General features: G+C 44.1%; 1 protein-coding gene across 5 annotated transcripts in view; it reads left to right on the forward strand.

Annotated features, from left to right (window-relative positions):
- The window catches only part of LOC307242427 (mitogen-activated protein kinase kinase kinase kinase 3-like), a gene marked incomplete at both ends in the record, with an annotated part of 40520 nt that overhangs the window by 11482 nt on the left and 9713 nt on the right, over positions 1-19325 (forward strand). Inside the window, 15 exons of one of the 5 annotated variants that reach the window (XM_080016911.1) lie at positions 1839-1911; positions 2187-2318; positions 2532-2594; positions 2864-2945; positions 3237-3353; positions 3998-4072; positions 5224-5302; positions 5982-6040; positions 8056-8118; positions 10328-10380; positions 10971-11009; positions 13047-13121; positions 15274-15325; positions 15669-16029; positions 19023-19129. In XM_080016911.1, the coding sequence (XP_079873037.1) occupies positions 1839-1911; positions 2187-2318; positions 2532-2594; positions 2864-2945; positions 3237-3353; positions 3998-4072; positions 5224-5302; positions 5982-6040; positions 8056-8118; positions 10328-10380; positions 10971-11009; positions 13047-13121; positions 15274-15325; positions 15669-16029; positions 19023-19129 (1430 nt within the window). The remainder of the gene's footprint in view (positions 1-1838; positions 1912-2186; positions 2319-2531; positions 2595-2863; positions 2946-3236; positions 3354-3997; positions 4073-5223; positions 5303-5981; positions 6041-8055; positions 8119-10327; positions 10381-10970; positions 11010-13046; positions 13122-15273; positions 15326-15668; positions 16030-19022; positions 19130-19325) is intronic. The other 4 variants (XM_080016908.1, XM_080016909.1, XM_080016912.1 and 1 more) reach the window with 4 other exon arrangements.

Here is a 19325-nt window from a genome sequence, read left to right on the forward strand (position 1 = left end):
TTTCACCAGCCACAGACGTGGTCACGACTTTCTGTTGATTCATGTTTTTGTGTCCCAAGTTTTTGAATGGGTTACTATTCCGTACAACCAGAAAACGTTTGATGTTTTTACATGATTATTTACAATTTTCAGGATACTACTTTTCCGAATCGTTCCAACAATATGAAACTCATCGCGCGCGCGCGCCGATTTTGTATCTTATCACTTCCTCAAATCCAGCAAAGTGATAAACAAAGAGATAAAATATGAGTCAAACAGCCCTGTAGACATCTACCAGGTGAGACAGTACATAAACACACACAGACACGACTAGTTTGTAATCTCTTACCACGACAGAGCGATGGACTCCACACCAACCAGCACACACCACGCAAATGAACATTAGAACCACAACTTCCACATTTATAGCAAACTGGATGATGATGTCACAAAGGGTCTTATTCTAAAACTCGTCTCGTTCTATTGAAGCGCAAACGTTCGGCTACTTTCGGTCAAATTGAGTCGTTTTTTTCACCATTTTGCGGCCCGTGTGTGGATGGATTTGGATGAAACTTGAACCACGACACGTCTGTGACGTCCCGGTCCTAACGACACGTCAACCGTGTCCGTTGCTCTAACAGTCGTCCTGTTCTCTACACGTTTAGCCCGAAATTAAAAATCCGAACATTGCGTTAGGGGATCCCCTCCAGGGATGGAGCCCTCATAATACTGTCTGTATTATATTCAAGATTCAAGATTCAAGATTTTTATTTGTCACATACATATACATACTTCCATACATATATGGTGAAATGTAATGCAACGCACCCGGTGATAGCACACAATAAGTCCTAGGAAAAAGTACAAAAATAAAATAAAAAGTAGAAAATTCCTTTCTAATAGACCGACTAACTGACTCCTAAAACGTAATACAGTAAGTGGAATACTTATAGAATAAGATAAAAAATATATAGAATAAAATACAATAAAAATAAATTGAAATAAAATGGAATAGGTAGAAGGAATATGGCTATGTATATACAGATATGTGCATTTAAAGTGGCATGTGAATTAAAGTGGCATGTGAATGTGAATAGTGTGAGGTAGTGTTTGGGAAAATACAGCACAGTATACAACAGTACGGCGCAGCAATACGGCATCACGAACAACCCTGAACAGTGATACAGTATGCGGTACAGTATGCTACATACAGTACAGTAGGTAGTGGAGCCTAGTGCATGGCTCAGTTAGGACCCCTGGTGAGGTCAGCGTTGACAGTTCTAATGGCTTGAGGGAAGAAACTCCGTCTCAGTCTCTCTGTTCTCGCTGCGTGACTGCGGAGGCGCTTGCCTGACCGCAGCAGCTGAAACAGTCCGTTGTTGGGGTGATGAGGATCCTTCATGATCCTACGGGCTCTGCTACTACACCTCCTGGTGTATAACTCCTGCAAGGGGGGGAGGGTAGTTCCAGTGGTACGTTCAGCTGAACGCACCACCCTCTGCAGGGCCCGCCTGTCCTGGGCAGTACAGTTCCCAAACCAGGCAGTGATGTTGCCTGTCAGGATGCTCTCCACTGCTCCAGAGTAGAAGGACTTGAGGATCCTCACCGAGACCCGGAATTTCCTCAGCTGCCTGAGGTGGTAGAGACGCTGCCTCGCCTTTCTCACCAGAGTGTCTGTGTGAACAGTCCATGTTAAGTCCTCTGTGATGTGGACTCCCAGATATCTGAAGCTGCTCACCCTATATTCATACATATATAGAATAGAAGGGGAGACTGTACTTGTGGCATTTCTATCTTTATGGATTTAATAACATTGAAGAACACGTTTTAATATCTCCCTCCCCTCTCTCTTTCTCCAGCTGATTTCGGGGTGTCGGCTCAGATCACAGCGACTCTTGCAAAGAGGAAGTCCTTCATCGGAACTCCTTACTGGTGAGAGGCTCAAACCAGTTCAAAGGTCAACAGCGCTGACGCTGCTTTGCTATTGGTGGATGCCACAGTTTCTCACATGAAGTTCAGCCCAAAGTTGAACTGTGCCTGCAGATACGGCTCCACTTTGCTTCACTGGTTTCTTTGAAATTAATCAAATATGGTGCAAAATATCAACGTCACAATCGCCTCAACATCCCGGTTATCTCTGTCTGTCTGGTTTGTTTTTATAATTGTTGGAACTCCATGGCACTAACGGCGGTGTGTTTTGGTGGCAGGATGGCGCCCGAGGTGGCGGCAGTGGAGAGGAAGGGCGGCTACAACCAGCTGTGTGACATCTGGGCCGTGGGGATCACCGCCATCGAGCTGGCAGAGCTGCAGCCACCCATGTTCGACCTGCACCCTATGAGGTGTGTGTGTGTGTGTGTGTGTGTGTGTGTGTGTGTGTGTGTGTGTGTGTGTGTGTGTGTGTGTGTGTGTGTGTGTGTGTGTGTGTGTGTGTGTGTGTGTGTGTGTGTGTGTGGGTGGGTGGGGGGGGGGGCGCACGTGTGTGTGTTCTGGCACGTTTTGTGTGATCTTGTGTTTCAAGTTGTATTGATCTGTGTCCTCCTGGTGTCGCACAGGGCACTCTTCCTCATGACGAAGAGCAACTTCCAGCCTCCCAAGTTGAAAGACAAGGTCAAATGGTAAGAGTTCACATAAGCTGTCTGTCTGCCTGCTTGTCTCTCTCTCGGGATGTCAATCTGACCAGGAAGGGGACTTCATGTTGTATTCACGAGTGTTTCCACCTCCATGCTCTGTTTCAGTGTTTTCTTCATGTTCAGGGTTCCCTTTTAAATTAATGTTTTTTTGTTTTTTAATTTTGAAAATGTAGAAATGAGAAAAGAAGGATTTTGACGTCATGAAACGTGTCTTAAACATGTCTCTGCCCCCCCCCCCCCCCTCTCTCTCTCAGGACTAATAATTTCCACCATTTTGTCAAACTCTCTCTGACCAAGAATCCAAAGAAGCGTCCGACTGCTGAGAAACTCCTCCAGGTTTGTGTAAAAAACAGTTTATTGTGATTCATTGATTATTTATTGGTGGTCTGATGGCAGCACGTCATTGAACAGAAGCTGCTTAATATCAAAGAAGTAGAACTCAGCTACTGCTTTCATGTTCAACTGACAGACATGTTATTTAAAGTCTCCTGTCTGTCTCTCCTCTGATTCACCCTCCTCCTGTCTGTCTCTCCTCTGATCTCCCCCTCCTGTCCGTCTCTCCTCTGATCTCTCCCCCTCCTGTCTGTCTCTCCTCTGATCTCGCCCTACTGTCTGTCTCTCCCCCAGCACCCCTTTGTGTCTCAGCCTCTTAGTCGGACTCTGGCCATCGACCTTCTGGACCGAGCGAGTAACCCTGACCACAGCAGCTACCACGAGCTGGACGACGACGAGCCCGAACCAGAGGTACAGGCTCACTCTCTACCGACTGTTTACTGTTGTACTGGCTTCACAGACTGTTGTGACGAACAGCGGCTGGATGCTGCAACAAGCAGATAGTGTCACTATGGCAGCCATCGGAACAGATTCACTCTGACGTTGCTGCAGTATGCCAGTTTGACAGTTTCACTCTTTGTTTCCCCCTCTCTCTTTATTTCTTCATCTATTGATCCTTCCATCCCATAATCTACCCTTCCTCCAATTTACCCATCTTCCTTGTCTTCCTCCTTCTCCACCCCTTCCCTCTGTGGGTACTGCAGTAAGCACTCCTAAAGGAACCACAAGGCACGTTGGGAAATATTGTCATGAAAAACCTTTTCCAGTTTCTGTTATCATTTCTTTTTCTCCCTCTGTCTCCAGTCTCCTTCTCTCTCTCTTTCTCTCCTTCTCTTTCTCTCCTTCTTTCCTTCTCTCCTTCTCTCTTTCTCTCCTTCTCTCAGCGCTCTTATGCTGCTTTCCTCCTTCCTCCATCTTCTCTTCCTGAACTTATACTTCTTTATTCCTTCTGTTTTCCGTCCTTTTCTCCTTGTTTTTTTCGTCCACACTTCTCAACTTCCCCCCGTTCTCCATCTTCCGTCTCCCGCTTCATCCACCTCTCCCTCCCTCCTCAGTTCAAGTATCGTGGTCACTTCTTACCCATAAGCCCCGGTGCTCGGCGTGCGCCCCGTTTTGTGGCGCGCCGTAAGGTATCTGCTGTGTGTCTCCTTCACTAACCAGCATCTCTGTGGTTACACTACACCACCACTAGGGGAGTTGTGTTGCGGTTCAAGGTGAATGGGATTAACTGCATGTTGGCCAGCGCTCGGGTCACAGGACACAAATGTTTGGTCCCAAATTCCAACAGAAATGACTCAAAGATGGTCAGCGTGCATTTGTGTTCATGTAAAAATAATAATTAAGTGATCAAATAAATGAATAAAAATAAGATGAATGCAAAAGGATAAGGGAGGGAAAAGCGAGACATTAATCTTTAAAGAAAATTAAAAAAAAAAGTTTTGACTTCCTTATTGTTTATTAGATGCAGAGATTTGAGGAGTAAATGAGCTTCATTTATGAAATGGGGTCAGGGTTGGGAATTTGAAAATGTAACATATCAAATAAACAGATTGACAACTTATTCTAATTGTTTATTTAATGTGTTATAATTAATGAGACCAACATTTCTTAAGTTATCTGATATTTATAATATTTTAATATCTTCCTGAGGTGCTGAATGACTTCCTGCCGTTACTATCCAGTACATAGACACTCTGGATCAGTAATTCCACAGTCACTTGTGCGAGTTAGAATTAAAAGTTGATATCTCTGAACCAAACGTGACCACATGCAGCTGTGAATCCGGTGGTGGCTGAGCGTCCCCGCATGCTTTTCCTTTGCTGTGCCTCTCAGCACGGAGAGAAGAGGAGCCTTCCGATCGGGATGGTTTAATTAGAACAATCTTATATTATTTTAGTGAATTTATTTTACAAACATGAAAGTGTTTTATTTGTGTTTCCTCCGTGTACATCTGCATATCAACCCAAAGGTCTGTCCCTCCTAGTGCTTGCATATGTTTCATGATGTCAGATTTTTTGGTATCAGAATGCTTAAAGTTTCAGTCTTCAGTTTTACTCAGTCCTTGATGGCTTGTTTGTTTTGCCGTGGAAAATAATCCGTTTTCTGAAATCACACAATTCTCTCAGAACTTGTGTATTAATTGTGTGTGTGTGTGTGTGTGTGTGTGTGTGTGTGTGTGTGTGTGTGTGTGTGTGTGTGTGTGTGTGTGTGTGTGTGTGTGTGTGTGTGTGTGTGTGTGTGTGTGTGTGTGTGTGTGTGTGTCTGTGTGTGTGTGTGACAGTCTCCAGTCTCCGTTCCTCATCGTATTCGCTCCACCAGCAGAAGCACAAGGGAGGAGCGAACGCTGTCGGAGATCAACTGTGAGTGGAATCTCAGATCACACTGATTCCAAATCACCATGTCATGAAACCCTTTGTCCAAGTAAAACCTTGAACCCAACAATGCTCCAGTATTGTATTTTACTCTAATCTCCATCAGTCCCTCCAGGAAATCACGATTCATATTATTAATGGATGCAAAATTAAATTCTGAGAGCTGGCCATTTTGCAAAATTGCCACAACTCCTCTGCATTACATGTCCAAATCATCACACCTTTAACGTGTTGCCCTGAGAAGCCAGTTGTCTACAGTTCTGGTTTACGGACGTTTATTTCCTGGAATTATTACTGGAACACAAGCAAAAGAAGAGTGTCTTTGAGCGCATGGTTCATAGGAAGTGATGACGTACGACTCTTCATTTGTAATAATTTAAGAAAATATATTTTTTCCCTTTTATGAGTTTGTCAATTACCATAATCTTACTGATTTAAAAAAAAAAACAGACAAAAAAAAACCATAAAATGTTGCAAATTGGTGATTTTGAGAAAATCTGCTGCAAATAATCCAAGTACTGTTGATTTTAATAATCCCACCAAAAAAATGTGAATTCTTGGATGAACTGATATATGTGGAAGGCTTGATGAGTATTTATGATAAAGGTTAAAGTTTTGTAAATCAATTAAAACTTAACATTGAAGATGTGCCCACCCCTTCTTGCAGTTGGTCAGGTGAAGTTTGACCCCCCCCTGAGGAAGGAGACTGAACCCCATCATGAACCTGTGAGTAGTGTGTGTGTGTGTGTGTGTGTGTGTGTGTGTGTGTGTGTGTGTGTGTGTGTGTGTGTGTGTGTGTGTGTTGCACAAACACACACTCCATCACATTGTCTGTACATCGTGTTGAACCAACCACTCAGATACTAGAACAGCTGAAGGATTAGATCTACAGAAGTTCTGGCGCCACCTTCTGACTCTTGCATATGAAGAAATGTAACTTGCTCGCTGCCTCTCTGCCATTGTTGAAAAGTTTCTAAAACAGACTCTGTCAGCTCTCTACACGTAGTTCGTCCTGAACTATAGAACTATGCTACCAAGGGAAATCAAATACGCTGTACGCTATGTGAGCTAACCCGCCTGCTGTAGTGCTTCCTGTCACTTTTTCTTTGCACAGATTGCTTCATCAGTTCATTTTTACATTTGACTGAGTAGCTTCGCAGTGGAATTGCCATTTAACTTCCCAACGGGTGAGATGTGAGCTGGCCTCGCCTGCAGCAGTTCAAGGCCTCGCTGTACTCATACGACCGCCCACTGTCCATCCAACTCAGTTTATTCTGTTCATAGGGTCGCCGGGGGGGGGGGCTCTAACGTGTTGTTATGCTGGAAATACGGTCAAGGAGGAGCGCTGCATCTGAAACAGAATAGTGTTGAGTACGGCAAGCTGTTTTGGTACGCCTGTACATGTAGTTCGCATCAAATAGTATGTGAACAGCACCAGGGTGACATGAGCGTAGTGCCCTGTGTCCCACAATGCATTGTGATAACTGTACTTTGCTACGACCGCAACTGACCATGGTGGAGGTCTGAAGTGTGGACGATGCCGCCATCGAGCCGCAGGAAGTAGGCGCAGCTACATGAGGATGTTGTACATTGTACGCTGGACGATAAACACTAGAAATATCACATCAAACCAGCTGCTGCAGAGGCATGTCCGCCAGCACTGGTAGAGGAGGGTTTTAGGACTGCATCCCTAGTGGGACTGCAGGTCCAGGGCTCCACGTCCCTGCTCAAGTGCCCTGAAGCTAAACACTTCAGAGCCCTGCTGGGCTAAGCACCGAACCCCAAAAAGAAGGTCCCTGGTGTATCTGCCGTGTTTCTGTCCTGGATTCTGCAGGGTGATGTTCCAACAATGTTCACAGGAGTCTGACACGTAGGAGTTGAAACCAGATCCATGAGCATTAAAACATGTTTGAGTTTCCGGTTGTAAACACTGCAGAGCTGGGTACAGGGATGGATATGATGCAGGGTTCAAGCATGACAGCCGCATGTCTGTCTGTCTGGCCGTCTCTCTCGCTCTCTCTCTCTCTCTCTCTCTCTCTCTCCCCCTCTCCCCCTCTCCCCCTCTCATCCTCCCTTCACTCCTGTCACCAGCTAGTGTCGCTCGCTCATTTCTTTGTCTCTATCGTTTTGTCTGTCTCTATTGATCTGTCTCTCTCTCTTTCCTCCTGCTTGTTTTCACCCTCCTCTCACTCCTGTCATCAGCTTGTCATACTCTCCTTTATTTCCGTCTTGACAGGGAGAATCCATATCTCCTGTGGAATGCAAAGGTTTATGTCTCTTATATCTATGTGAACGGAAGCTGACCTGACCGCTGAACCCTGTTGAACAAACCACATATCAGGTTTAAGAACGACAACTTTCTTTAAAACCTAAGGAAAGATTACTTTGAATTCTTGACAGTCTCTATACCGTACATGCAAGGAGGATGGAGAATAACTCGAAGACTTCTGCAAGGGAGGATGAGATTCCCAGACTTTTGCACGGGGCCTTTTTCCTTTTCCATTATTTTTAAACCATAAAGAAAAATAAAAAATAAGTCACTTACATATTCATTGTGACATTAAAATGGACAAACGTTTGCGTTCCATTGTATCTATCAATCCATCTCTGATATAGCCAGCCCTGTTCTCGCCGTCCCTCCATCCAGTTCTCCACCTCTCCCCGCCCCCCCCATCCCCCCATCCCCCCCCCCCCCCCCCCCCAGGTCCCTGTATTAACTGGTGGTTCTGTCTGTCTGACAGTGTGACTCAGAACCCTATCTGGACTGTGTTGAGGAGCTCTACTATACTGCAAGATCTAACCTGGTAGTAATGTCTGTCCCTATTTCTGTCTATCTGTCTGTCACTATCTCTGTCTGTCCCTATTTCTGTCCGTCTGCCTGCCTGTCCATCTGTCTGTCCCTATCTCTGTCTGTGCGTCTCACTGTCTGTCCTTCTCTCCGTCTGTCTATCTCTGTCAGTCTCTGTCTGTGCCGTCTTGTCTCATCGCTAGCACACCTCTCTCTCTGTCTCTCTCTCTCTCTCTCTCTCTCTATCTCTCTCTCTGTCTCTCTCTCTCTCTCTCTCTCTCTATCTCTCTCTCTGTCTCTCTATCTCTCTCTCTGTCTCTCTCTCTCTCTCTCTCTCTCTGTCTCTCTGTCTCTCTCTCTCTCTCTCTGTCTCTCTGTCTCTCTCTCTCTGTCTCTCTCTCTCTCTCTCTCTCTCTGTCTCTCTCTCTCTTCATCACATGGTGATTCTATCTGGCTGTTCAGTGTGAAGCTGTTTTTCTGCTTTATTCTTTTTTTCGGTGTCATTCCACTGAGCCTGAAGACTGTTTCTTTGTTCTGTTTCTTCATATTTGGTGATAAATTCATATTGTTTGTCATCTTTCAGTGGCATCGCATCATACGATGATACACTTTTTTTTTGTCTTTGTTAATGATGATGACAAGATATGAGGTTCAATTTTGTACAATGTAAGGTCTAAAATATTAGGAGTTTTATTTGTAAAAACTACCGTTTTGGTCTGATTTCATACTAACTGTATAGCTTGCTGTGATAAACCTCACCTGATCCTTTATTATACGATTTAAGTGATTCAAAGATATATAGCAATATAGTGTAAATTTCCCTGTACTTGATGATGTAGTCTGGTAGAGCAGGAGTGTGCTCAGTAGTTTAATTCTGTATCTCTGGACTCACTACGTGTAGAGAGCTGCTGAAAGGTAATTTTATTCAGTAGATACAGTAAGAAACTTTTCTATTAAATGCATGTAACGTAAGTGGAATTTTCCTTTAAATTTCTGCTGTAGATCCGGAAGACATTTGCTGCCTCCGGAACGTCATGCTAGTATTTAGTATGTGAAACCAGAGTATGCTCAATAAGAATGCGAAAAGTACCAAGATTCTGTGCATGAAAGTCCGAGAAGCCATCGATGTCTTACTCCACTCTACCATACAAACATGTAGTGTGTAGTATGCAATTCCGGACGCAGCACTTGAGTCCAAATCAGAGCAGTCGGAGGGCACACTGTCGGCCATGACAGTTGGACAGGAAGTGTTGAAACTCCATCAAAGAAGAGAGATCAGAACGGGTCACTGTGAAGACCATGGAACTGAGGAACAATGTTCCCATTAGATCAACACAATATTACACCATGGACCTACCTGTATCACTGCATGAAACTCCTACCTGTCTCACTGCATGAAACTCCTCCCTGTCTCGCTCCATGCAACTCCAACCTGTCTTCACTGCATGACATCCATACCTGTCTCATTGCATGACACCCTACCTGCTAACTGAACCACCTCTATCGATGTCACTGCATGCTACCATACCTGTCTCACTGCACCATACGCCTACCTGCTGACTGAACCATCTCTACCTGTCTCACTGCATGACATCCTGACTGCTGACTGAACCACCTCTACCTGTCTCACTGCATGACATCCTACCTGCTCATTGAACCACCTCTACCTGTCTCACTGCATGACATCCTACCTGCTGACTGAACCACCCCTACCTGTCTCACTGCATGCCACCCCTACCTGTCTTGGGGTTTGTGTGTTTTCCATTTTGTGTCTCAGGTGACCATTTTATGTTGGATGGCTGAACTCTCTGTACGCACCGTATCTAATCTTTTGGAGGATTTAAAAGGACGATGTTGGTTTTAAAGCAGGCCTGCGTGGCACGGAGGAGCTTTACACCATATTGATTTACGCAACAATATGTCATTATATTCTAAATGAAACCTCCCATGTTATATAATCCAACTGGGCTCCATCACATTCCCCACAGTGATGATATCAGACCAAAAGTCTAGTTTGAAAAATAAATATCTATATCTCCCAGACTTCATATTGTGTGAGATTTAATTTCTTATCCTTATTCATTCCTAAAACAAAAATTTCATAAGAATATGATTCCAATGAAAGACGATGAACAATACTCAATAAAGTTCAATAAAGTTACTTTCATTAGTTATTCTCATTAAGTTCAACACCTAACTGACGTTGTGTATTTGTCCTTCACCAGGACCTGCAGTTGGAGTATGGCCATGACTCTCCCAGTCTGCTCGGTGGGAACAAGTAAGTCTTCATCTCCAAACTCCTCCCTACATCGCTCTGTTCTAATCTCTCCTTCCTTTCTACCTGTCTTCCTGCCTCTACCTCTCACTTCCATCCACTGCTCTGTGGTGTTCTGACTTGATGCTCTTCCTCGTTGTCGTGTCTCTTCTCTGATGGATAATATGGATGGATAGGAATTCTCCGCCTTGCCTTCATGCTAGATTCACATCAGCACACACAGGGAGCTTCCATGGTCTAGTCTTCAAGTTTGATGATAAATATATGGTATGGTTTGGGTAAGCACTTCAGGTTCCTCCAACAATGTTTGGTTTGTTTTTTTGCAATGGCCTTCAAATGTGAAGAGCCAGGAGCTGGTATTTGGTATTCTGATGTGCCAATTCTGTAAGATCGTGACTTTGCACTTATCTGTCTTTTCTATAGTGTTCAGTAGAGGAATGCCACTGTGTGTTATTTCCAAAGAAACTTTAAACAAAACTTCCTCAATGTTTTTTCTGCCTTTTCCTCCTGTCCCTGTTCTATCCTCCTGTCTTTCTCTCCCTTCTTCATCCTCCTGTCTTTCCCACCCTCCCTCCCTTCCGCCCGTCTGTCAGGAGTCTTCTCAAATCAGTGGAGGAGGAGCTAAAGCAGAGGTGAGTCAGGCTGCTCCCCCTTCCTGCCCCTCCCCACTGCTTGATTCGCTGGCGCTCTAACCCGGCCCCTCATCAGCTAATCACGGTGAACAGCAGCTCTAATCCAGCCAATCAAGCGCCACTAACGTGCTGTTACTGCTGGGAGAAAGCTGCTTTTTTTTCCTCCTCTTGAGCTGTTTGGCACTTTGGGGTTCTTCTCGAAGGCTGCGCTTTATAGGAGCCTGTCTGTAACGCATGGCTTCTGCACACACACACATACATGTAGACAGGCACGTGCACACAACCTCTTGTTAACTGCAGTGGTCACCCTCTACAACTATATTGGCTAATCAATGGAAGCCCTGTCACAAAATTGATTATCATTTTTTAAATAGTTTTCTTTAATGAATTTGACTTTTGAATTATTGTGTGTATAAGTTGACTTGTTTGCTTGATTTCATGACCGTTTAAAGGTTTTTATATCCCGTGCTTTTATATGAAGTTTGCTATAGAGGCCATAAACAAACTGGCTTTTCAGAGGCTGAACAACAGACTGCTCAAACTGTCTCCTCTGTCTTTCATGTGGGTTATTTTCTTTAAAACGCAACACTACATGCGTGATGTTTGAGTGATTCAAGTTTTAAATGTGCGACACCGCTTGGAAAATGCTTTGGTCATTATAGTAACTTACAGAGTTAGAATGACCCCACAAGCATTCCTCCAAACCAGAATAAGGGTGAATTCCCATGCCTGCAACTAGAAAGGGGATTCCTTTCTGCCTCTTTCTTCCCTAAGAGAGATTTGTGATCAGATAAGAGATTTTCCCTCAGAGGTTGATGGAACCTGTACAGTGTAGCTTCTTAAAGGAGGGCAAGTCCTTCATTTCCGCAATGAAAGGTAAACATACCTGTAGAAACAAAAACAGATGTGTAGACGGGGTGAAGATTGTCCGCTGGTGGAAAGTCTCGCTGCAAAAATAATCCCGAAATGTGTTTCTGCATTCTCGTATCTGCGCGTCATTTTGACGTGTCCACCAGGGAGCGCTGTGGTAGCCCCTCAGCTGTCTTTCATAATGCATCTAAGGGTGTAGTACATGTCAACGAACCTCAACCTGCAAGTGGCTTTTTGCTGCCTAGTTTGCATCTGCGTGTTCTGTGTTTGGTATCAGAACAACAGATGAAGGTGAAAGGTGACGTGAAGCAAATGTAGACCTGGAGTGGGCGTTTTTTGTGTTTTTAACTCTTTGGTCCAACCCCCTTCACTGAGTTCCCAACCATAGTTTGTTTGAAGAGTTTTAATCTGTGATCTGCAGCTGAAAGCCCTTCTCTGCTTCTGAACTTTAAGACATTTAAGGCGCCTTTATACTGCATCTGAAAAAAAGGCGTCCGACGAGTCTTTGCAGAAACACTCTTGAGTCTTGAGTGTTGTGCAGGAAGTGATGTCATAAGTGGAAAACAAGCTCCAGATGAAACACAGCAGCCCATCTTAAATCTGATGTTAAGAAGCCATTAACAATTACTGGTCCAAAGCGACCTACTGTATACTTAAGGCCGTTGGTCAGAAATGACGCACTTTACATATTATAGATGGTGTTAGAGGGTTCTATGGTACGCTGTAAAAGTTACCGATTAGAAAACACCAGTTGGGGGGGGGGTCATGAAATTGAGTAAAAATGCACAGGTTATGGATGTTTTATTATAATATTTACTCTTTGGATATTTGGTAAGTCCTTTTCCCTTTGGCCTAAAGAAGCTTTTGTAAAATGTTAGAATTTTGTACAAACTGAGTTGACTTGTTCAGAACACAAACTGATCGACAACTCAAGAAGTGAACTGAGCTTGTAGTGAAATGCTCAGGCTGGACAGGGACCCCAGGCGGGAAGCGAGGCAGGACGTAGACTGTGGCTTCACTCAGCTCTCCTCCTCCCTCTCTCCTCACCATCTCTCTTCCCTTTATCTCATATTTTCCCTTAATCCCTTCTTCTCATCCTCCCCTCCCTCCTTCACACATTCACCCTCCCTCTTTGGTCTCTTCTCCCCCCTCCCCCTCCGCTCCCAGGGGTCATGTGACACACTTAGGGGATGATGAGAATGAGGATGATGATGTTGCTGATGATGATGAAACTCACACTCAGTAAGTTCCTTCAGTTTCAGCTAGAAGCTTCTGGCTCAGTTTCATCCACACCTCTTTACACGGCTCATCACGCCTCATACTTTGCGCGCGCGCGCGGTGTGTGTGTGTGTGTGTGTGTGTGTGTGTGTGCGTGTGCGTGTTATTTCCATGCTGTGTGAGAATACTGTCGTGTGGACTCCACTAACATAAAGCTTGACACTAACCTGAGCCTCATTGTGATCCCGGTGTGACTGTGTCCTGTGAAAGGAGGGAGATGGAGGACTTCAAATTGTCCGGAATAAAGATGTTAAAAATAATAAAGAAGTTCTTTGTGAAAAGGAATAACTGACAGTTAAAGAACTGAAAAATAAAAACAGACTTTTACAAGAGGAGTTTTCAGAACGGCAAAATATTCAAGTTCAGTTCTGCCTATTGGTTGGTTATGATCAGATTTTGATTTGCTAGTGCTCCCTCTGGAGGGCAAAATGACTAATTATGGGGAGACAGATATACAGACAGACAGGTGTACATAGAGATGAACAGACAAGGTCTGGTCAAACATCCGACTAGCAGCACTTTTGGTGTGATTATCTTCATTTCACTGCCTTTCATTTGGTATTTGGATTCCCTAGAGGGAACCTGTGCTGTGTGGAATCATTTGACGTCGCTGTAGTCGAAGGGAATAGATGTACATCACTCTGTGGTCCATCTGAACATTGAACTGCACAGTAGCAGCCACTGAGAATGGCTGCCCCCAGCCGGCTGCCAGCCGAATATATCCATTCATTCCATTCTGATAAGCACGGACCTGTCACTAGCTTGTCAAGGAGCAGCCAGCCATTCTCGGTGGCTGCGTCTGTACGGTAATATAAAATGATATCACGCTTTTTTGTAAGCTCTTTCTCATTATCATTAATTATGTATCACAAAAATAATGGTACCCTAATTTCATGACAATGAAATACCAAAGAAGGGTTGTATGGGTTTATAGTCATGAGTTGTTCAGATGAAGTGTGTGACTGAGCGACTTGATGAGAGACAGGGCGTGTGCACGCTTGCACTGCTTGCTTGCGCTTGGCTTCACTAACAGAGCGTCTCAGCACAGACTGGTGATGTGTCGTCATTTAGTAGCAGCATGGCCGTACGCTCATATTCTCATTCATCCTCCTTCGATCTGACCACATGGCACAAAGCAGGCCGCAGGGTTATAGCGCTAATTATTAAGAGGAAAGGACCAAAAGTGTCTGATGAGGTGTATTTGCAGAAGTTTAATTAGAAAAACTGGAGTTATGCTCTGATATCGTACTTGTTGCCGTGTAGTTCAATGGGATGAGCCTCAGCTAATTCATGTAAAAGGAGATTTTGAGTTTGAATTGACATAAATATATTAATATTGTATAAAATAACCTTAGATAAGCTCTTCTGTAACGCAAAACCGTAACAGTAACTATGGTTTAGCTTTTACCTGGTGTGAAAAAGTCATACAATATGGAAAGCTTTGACATCTAAAGAATAACTTGAATATATGTCTAGAATGTTCCTTTGGGTCTGGAGGAGGATGCAACAGGGATCAAGTCTTTCTGTTCTGCTTGTCGAATTGGGCGTGGTCCTTTTCTGTGTCCAAAGCTGCACCACTCAACGAGAGCGGTGATGCTGATTTTCGGCCAGTTTTTGATGTTGTTCTAAAGCCTATTTTAAGTTTTTATATGTCCAGTAAATCCATTTTCCTTTTTTTTTAATCTATATTTTTAGAGTATCTTAATTTGCCATAAACTCAGATACTGATCCCATATCAGCATTGCTGGTCTCTGCATCCATGGGCTCATCTGTAGTTGTCTCCGCTCCTATCTCCAGTTGGGTGACTGTTACACTCGTCATTTTAATGTTTCATGAAACTATGATCTAACAGGGAAAAACTGAATCAATGGAAAGATTTTCACCTACTGTATCCAATCAAACCAAGGTGTGGATGCTTTTGACATTTGAGGGGGGAATTTCTTGCAGTTTAAAATTATAAATAGTTAATGTAGACAGACAATCAAATAACTATAGCCATGCCTGACGTCAAAATCACATTAAAATCACAGGTGTAACCGCGGCCCAGCAGGTAAAGATCAGATTGTTATGTTAAAGTTCGCGCAAAAAATAATTCCTCCCACTTTTCAACCTTCAGCAAATCAAGCACCATCATGCGGCCAAAGGTCCCACCCCCGCTTCCCCCCAAGGTGAGAAATGACTCGACTTGCATTTACTCTTGTTCTTTAAAGCGATACTCCAGTTTTGGGGGGGAGATTCTGTATTGAAATAGCTGTATTAAAAACTAAGATCTGGTTTGTATGTTTTTATTAAACTCGTCTCTAAGATGAAAGATGTATCTCTTCAACAACTCTGCTTTTGAGATGCTAGAACGAGTATATACCTCATCTAACAGGAGCTGGGCTGGCTGATCCCCTCCTGAGCCGTGCACTGAACTGTTCATTATCAGGATGAATTTAAATGTGTTTCACTGTCTTCAGCTCTGTTGCATGCCGGGAGTGTTTGTAACTAAGTGCTCCTCTCTGCTCTCAGCCCAAGTCCCTTTGCCAACAACCACAACAACAACAACCACCACCACCCCATCAGAAACAGGACGAGAGCCAGTCTCACAGCGAGGACGACAGCGGGGGCGGGACCATCAAGCGCTGTCCCGTGGCGCAGGGCTCCAGCCCCGCCCGGCTGCCGTCCAGCGTTCCCCCGCGGCCCCCGCCCCCCCGGCTGCCCCCCCACCGCCGCAGCAGCCTAGGTAACGAGAACACGCGGGCCGCGGACGGCGAGATCTCTGACGCAGGGGATGATGGGAGTTTTAGGCATTTTTGGGAGTGGCTGCACGCGCCTCACACAGAGCAGGAGCTGGAGGAGGCCAGGGAGGTGCTGCAGGAGGAGGACGAGAGTAAGAGCAGCTGATTGGTAGATGCTAGCCTCCCAGACCCTCTCCTCTCCTCTGATTGGTTGTCTGATCCCCTGCAAGTTCCCATCCTGCCTTTAGTGTCTGATTGTTGTTGTTTTGTGTTTTTGTCCCGCCTAGAGCTGAACGATTTGCAAAAATAATCAAATTGCAATATTTCTTTTCGACCAATATTGCAATTGCGATAATTTTTTGAAGTTACTTATCTTCTGTATTATTCACCAAACATAAGCAATAAATCTTTCAACACAAAAATGGATACAGTCAACATATAAACTGCTCTTTCCTGTAGGCCAGGCCTACATGTTATGGTGAAATGAGATTAATATTGATGCATGAATTGATATGAAGAGCATATCTTTATTTAACTATTGAATTTTAAAAAGTAAAACCTTCAATCACAGTAGAATATTGACTTTGATTAAACTTAAAGTCTTGTGATTGTTTGAATCTGAAAACTAACATTCGAGAACTATGTAGTGTTTCAGCAGAAATGTATTCTTTTTTTATAAAAGTATTGCGCGCATACATCGCATACGGCCACATACATGGACCACCACTCTGTGCTCGGGGACAGCTTTATGCTGTTTAAATATATTAAAAAGGAAAAAACAAACAAAAAACAGACGCATCATTCCGAAAGAGGCTCCATCCTCTGCCTGCAGCACAGCTCACCGTAGCCCGGGGCGGAGCACCGGGGGACAACGTGGAGGCTTAAAATCGCTATAGGTGGGGGAGAAAGTAGTCCCATTGTGCCCTGTTTCCTTCCAGAAAGAGACGTAACATAAAAACACATTGTTCGGGAGCACCGGTTGCGGGCACCCCATTGCTCGCATGAATCACTAGCATAAACCTTTGGAGAGGGATGGCACGCTAGGAAGCCTCCTATCTCACCTGTAGGAAAAGCCAGCCCTGGACAGCCCTATTCGTTAGATTGTGTAACAATATTATTTTTTAACGCAGGCTTTACGACTTGAAAATTGCGTTCCGTTTGAATTTGATGAATCGTTCAGCCCTAGTCCCGCCCATCGGATTGTTTTTCTTTCATGAGTAGTTGATAGTCATATTTATTTGTTTAATTTTGTCCCTCTGTCATGCTGGTAAACAAAGAAGGAGGTTCAACACCAACCAAAACAAATAGGAGATCACAGACTAACCCCCCCCCCCCGGTAGCTTATTAACACCCTTGAAGTCTGATCAGCTGTCAGAACTTGTCAATAACCAACTGGCCTCCTGGGAGAGAATAAATTATTGTTTAATCTCTCTCCCATCTCCCATGCAAATCCCCCATGCACACACAGCCTTTTGTCCTCTGAGAGCTTATTTTATTCTGTGGGAACAAACTCTGACTTTCGACAGAGACTCCAAAGCCAGCGTTCCATGTGTGCGTGTGTGTAGATCACAGACCTGCCAACCTGCACTCATTTTGTGTACCAATCTCACAATTCGTGGTCAAAACACGTAGGTACGAAACTAGGTAGGTAGCTGAAACTAAGCAAAATAAATTATAGACATATATTCTTGTAATTTAATTATAGAAAACAAACAATACTGTACATTTATTCAGAGTTTAAACTACATCCCTCGGATTGGACCAGATGCTACGACCTTGTGCCTGTGGTTCTGTAACCCCTCCCCTCCCTCTTCTCTCACTCAACATCCACTGATGCGCAGCGCAGCGGTGCTTTATTATCCACCGAGGTGTAAGGCTGTGTTCCTGAGGTAAAATGGGAAGTGGGAGAGTTATAATAAAGCACAAAAATGTGACCGTAATGTTAACATATAAAACGTGAGATGCACCAATCGATCGGCCGGTCACCATAATCGGCCGGTTTTCAGCTTCATCGGCCATGACCGATTACCAATATTTCTGATTCTGTGCCGGTCAAATGTACACGCCCGATACAGTGCTCATGTACGGTACTCGTAAAAATGATCCAATACTTAAACCCGATACCAATGTAATGTAACGTAGTTGACGCTCAAAAAGAGTGAAAGAAAGAAAATGTCGGCTGTTTGGAGCTACTTCCAGGTAAACTAAGAAGATTAGATCAATTATTTATCACTGTCACTACAGCGGAGCTTCTGCTCTGGTTGTTCACAGTGCACAAGCTCTGTTTGTGATGAAAAGTTTGACTCCTTCTTGAGACTCGGTTCTGGACGAGTCACTCAGTAAAACGTGTCGTTCCATTTGATTCAATTGGTTTAATGAAGGAGGACTTCCAGTGAACCAGAGTGAGAGGAGCTTCATTTTTTATTTTGTGCACTGTTGTGGTAACTGAAAGTTTCAGCAGTATGTGCAGCTGTCCTGTCAGGTGAGCGTGATCACACGTGTTTGTCATCGACGTACCGATAAACCCAATGAGACCAAATGATCAGAAATTCCATTTCTGCTATCATGGATGTAAACTCTAAATGATCAAACCACAATGTAAAAGATATTTAATAGTCAATGTTTTATTAGGACCATACCATTTAATTAAATTCTGAATCGCCCCTAATTGGAATCGGCAGGTTGGACTTAAAAAAAAAAAAATCTATCTATAGTTTGGTAACTTAACGAGATGATGCATTTCAAGGGGTATATCCTAATGAGATCAATTTGTAAGCTGTATATAGTTAGCTGTAGTAGCTTGCATACATTCATTTGTTGCATACGCTCGTAGGGCGACGGCTACGGTGTGAATAACTGAAGTCATTTGGCTGCAGAGCCACGGAAATGCCCTGTGACACTGTCGTGGTACTCAAAATGTTTTCCCAGGGTTTGCAGGTCTGGGATCATAGTGTTGTCTACTCGTGAGTTATTGTGCTGAGTCATATTTCCCCAGATAACACACACACACACACACACACACACACACAGACTCCTCTTCTTGTTAGACCTTGTGTCTATACTCTGTCCCTTTGCAATGCTCACCTCTCCCTCCCTCACACACACACACACACACACACACACACACCTGTATGTGTTGTTGCAGGTAACGGGCTGAACTCGTCACAGAACGGAGAGAAGGACGGTCCAGCAGAGAGACAGTCCACCATGCCGCCCAGCGTCCCCGTGCGGAAGGACAGGATGGACGTTCCGGTAGGGGGACAGCACCACAGCGGTAGACTAGTGTACCACTTTAGTAGTACTAGTGTTGGTTGTATTGGTAGTAGTATTAGTACTGTTACCGCTAGTTGTAGTGTTGTTAAATGAAATGCCTCTACTTGGTGGGAAAAGTGAGATTTATTTTACTCCACTGGCTCCTGGATCCTGTTTTAGGTCTTAAGTTATAGTT

The sequence above is a fragment of the Zeus faber genome (assembly GCF_960531495.2).
Source record: "Zeus faber genome assembly, chromosome: 16".
Taxonomy (NCBI): domain Eukaryota; kingdom Metazoa; phylum Chordata; class Actinopteri; order Zeiformes; family Zeidae; genus Zeus; species Zeus faber.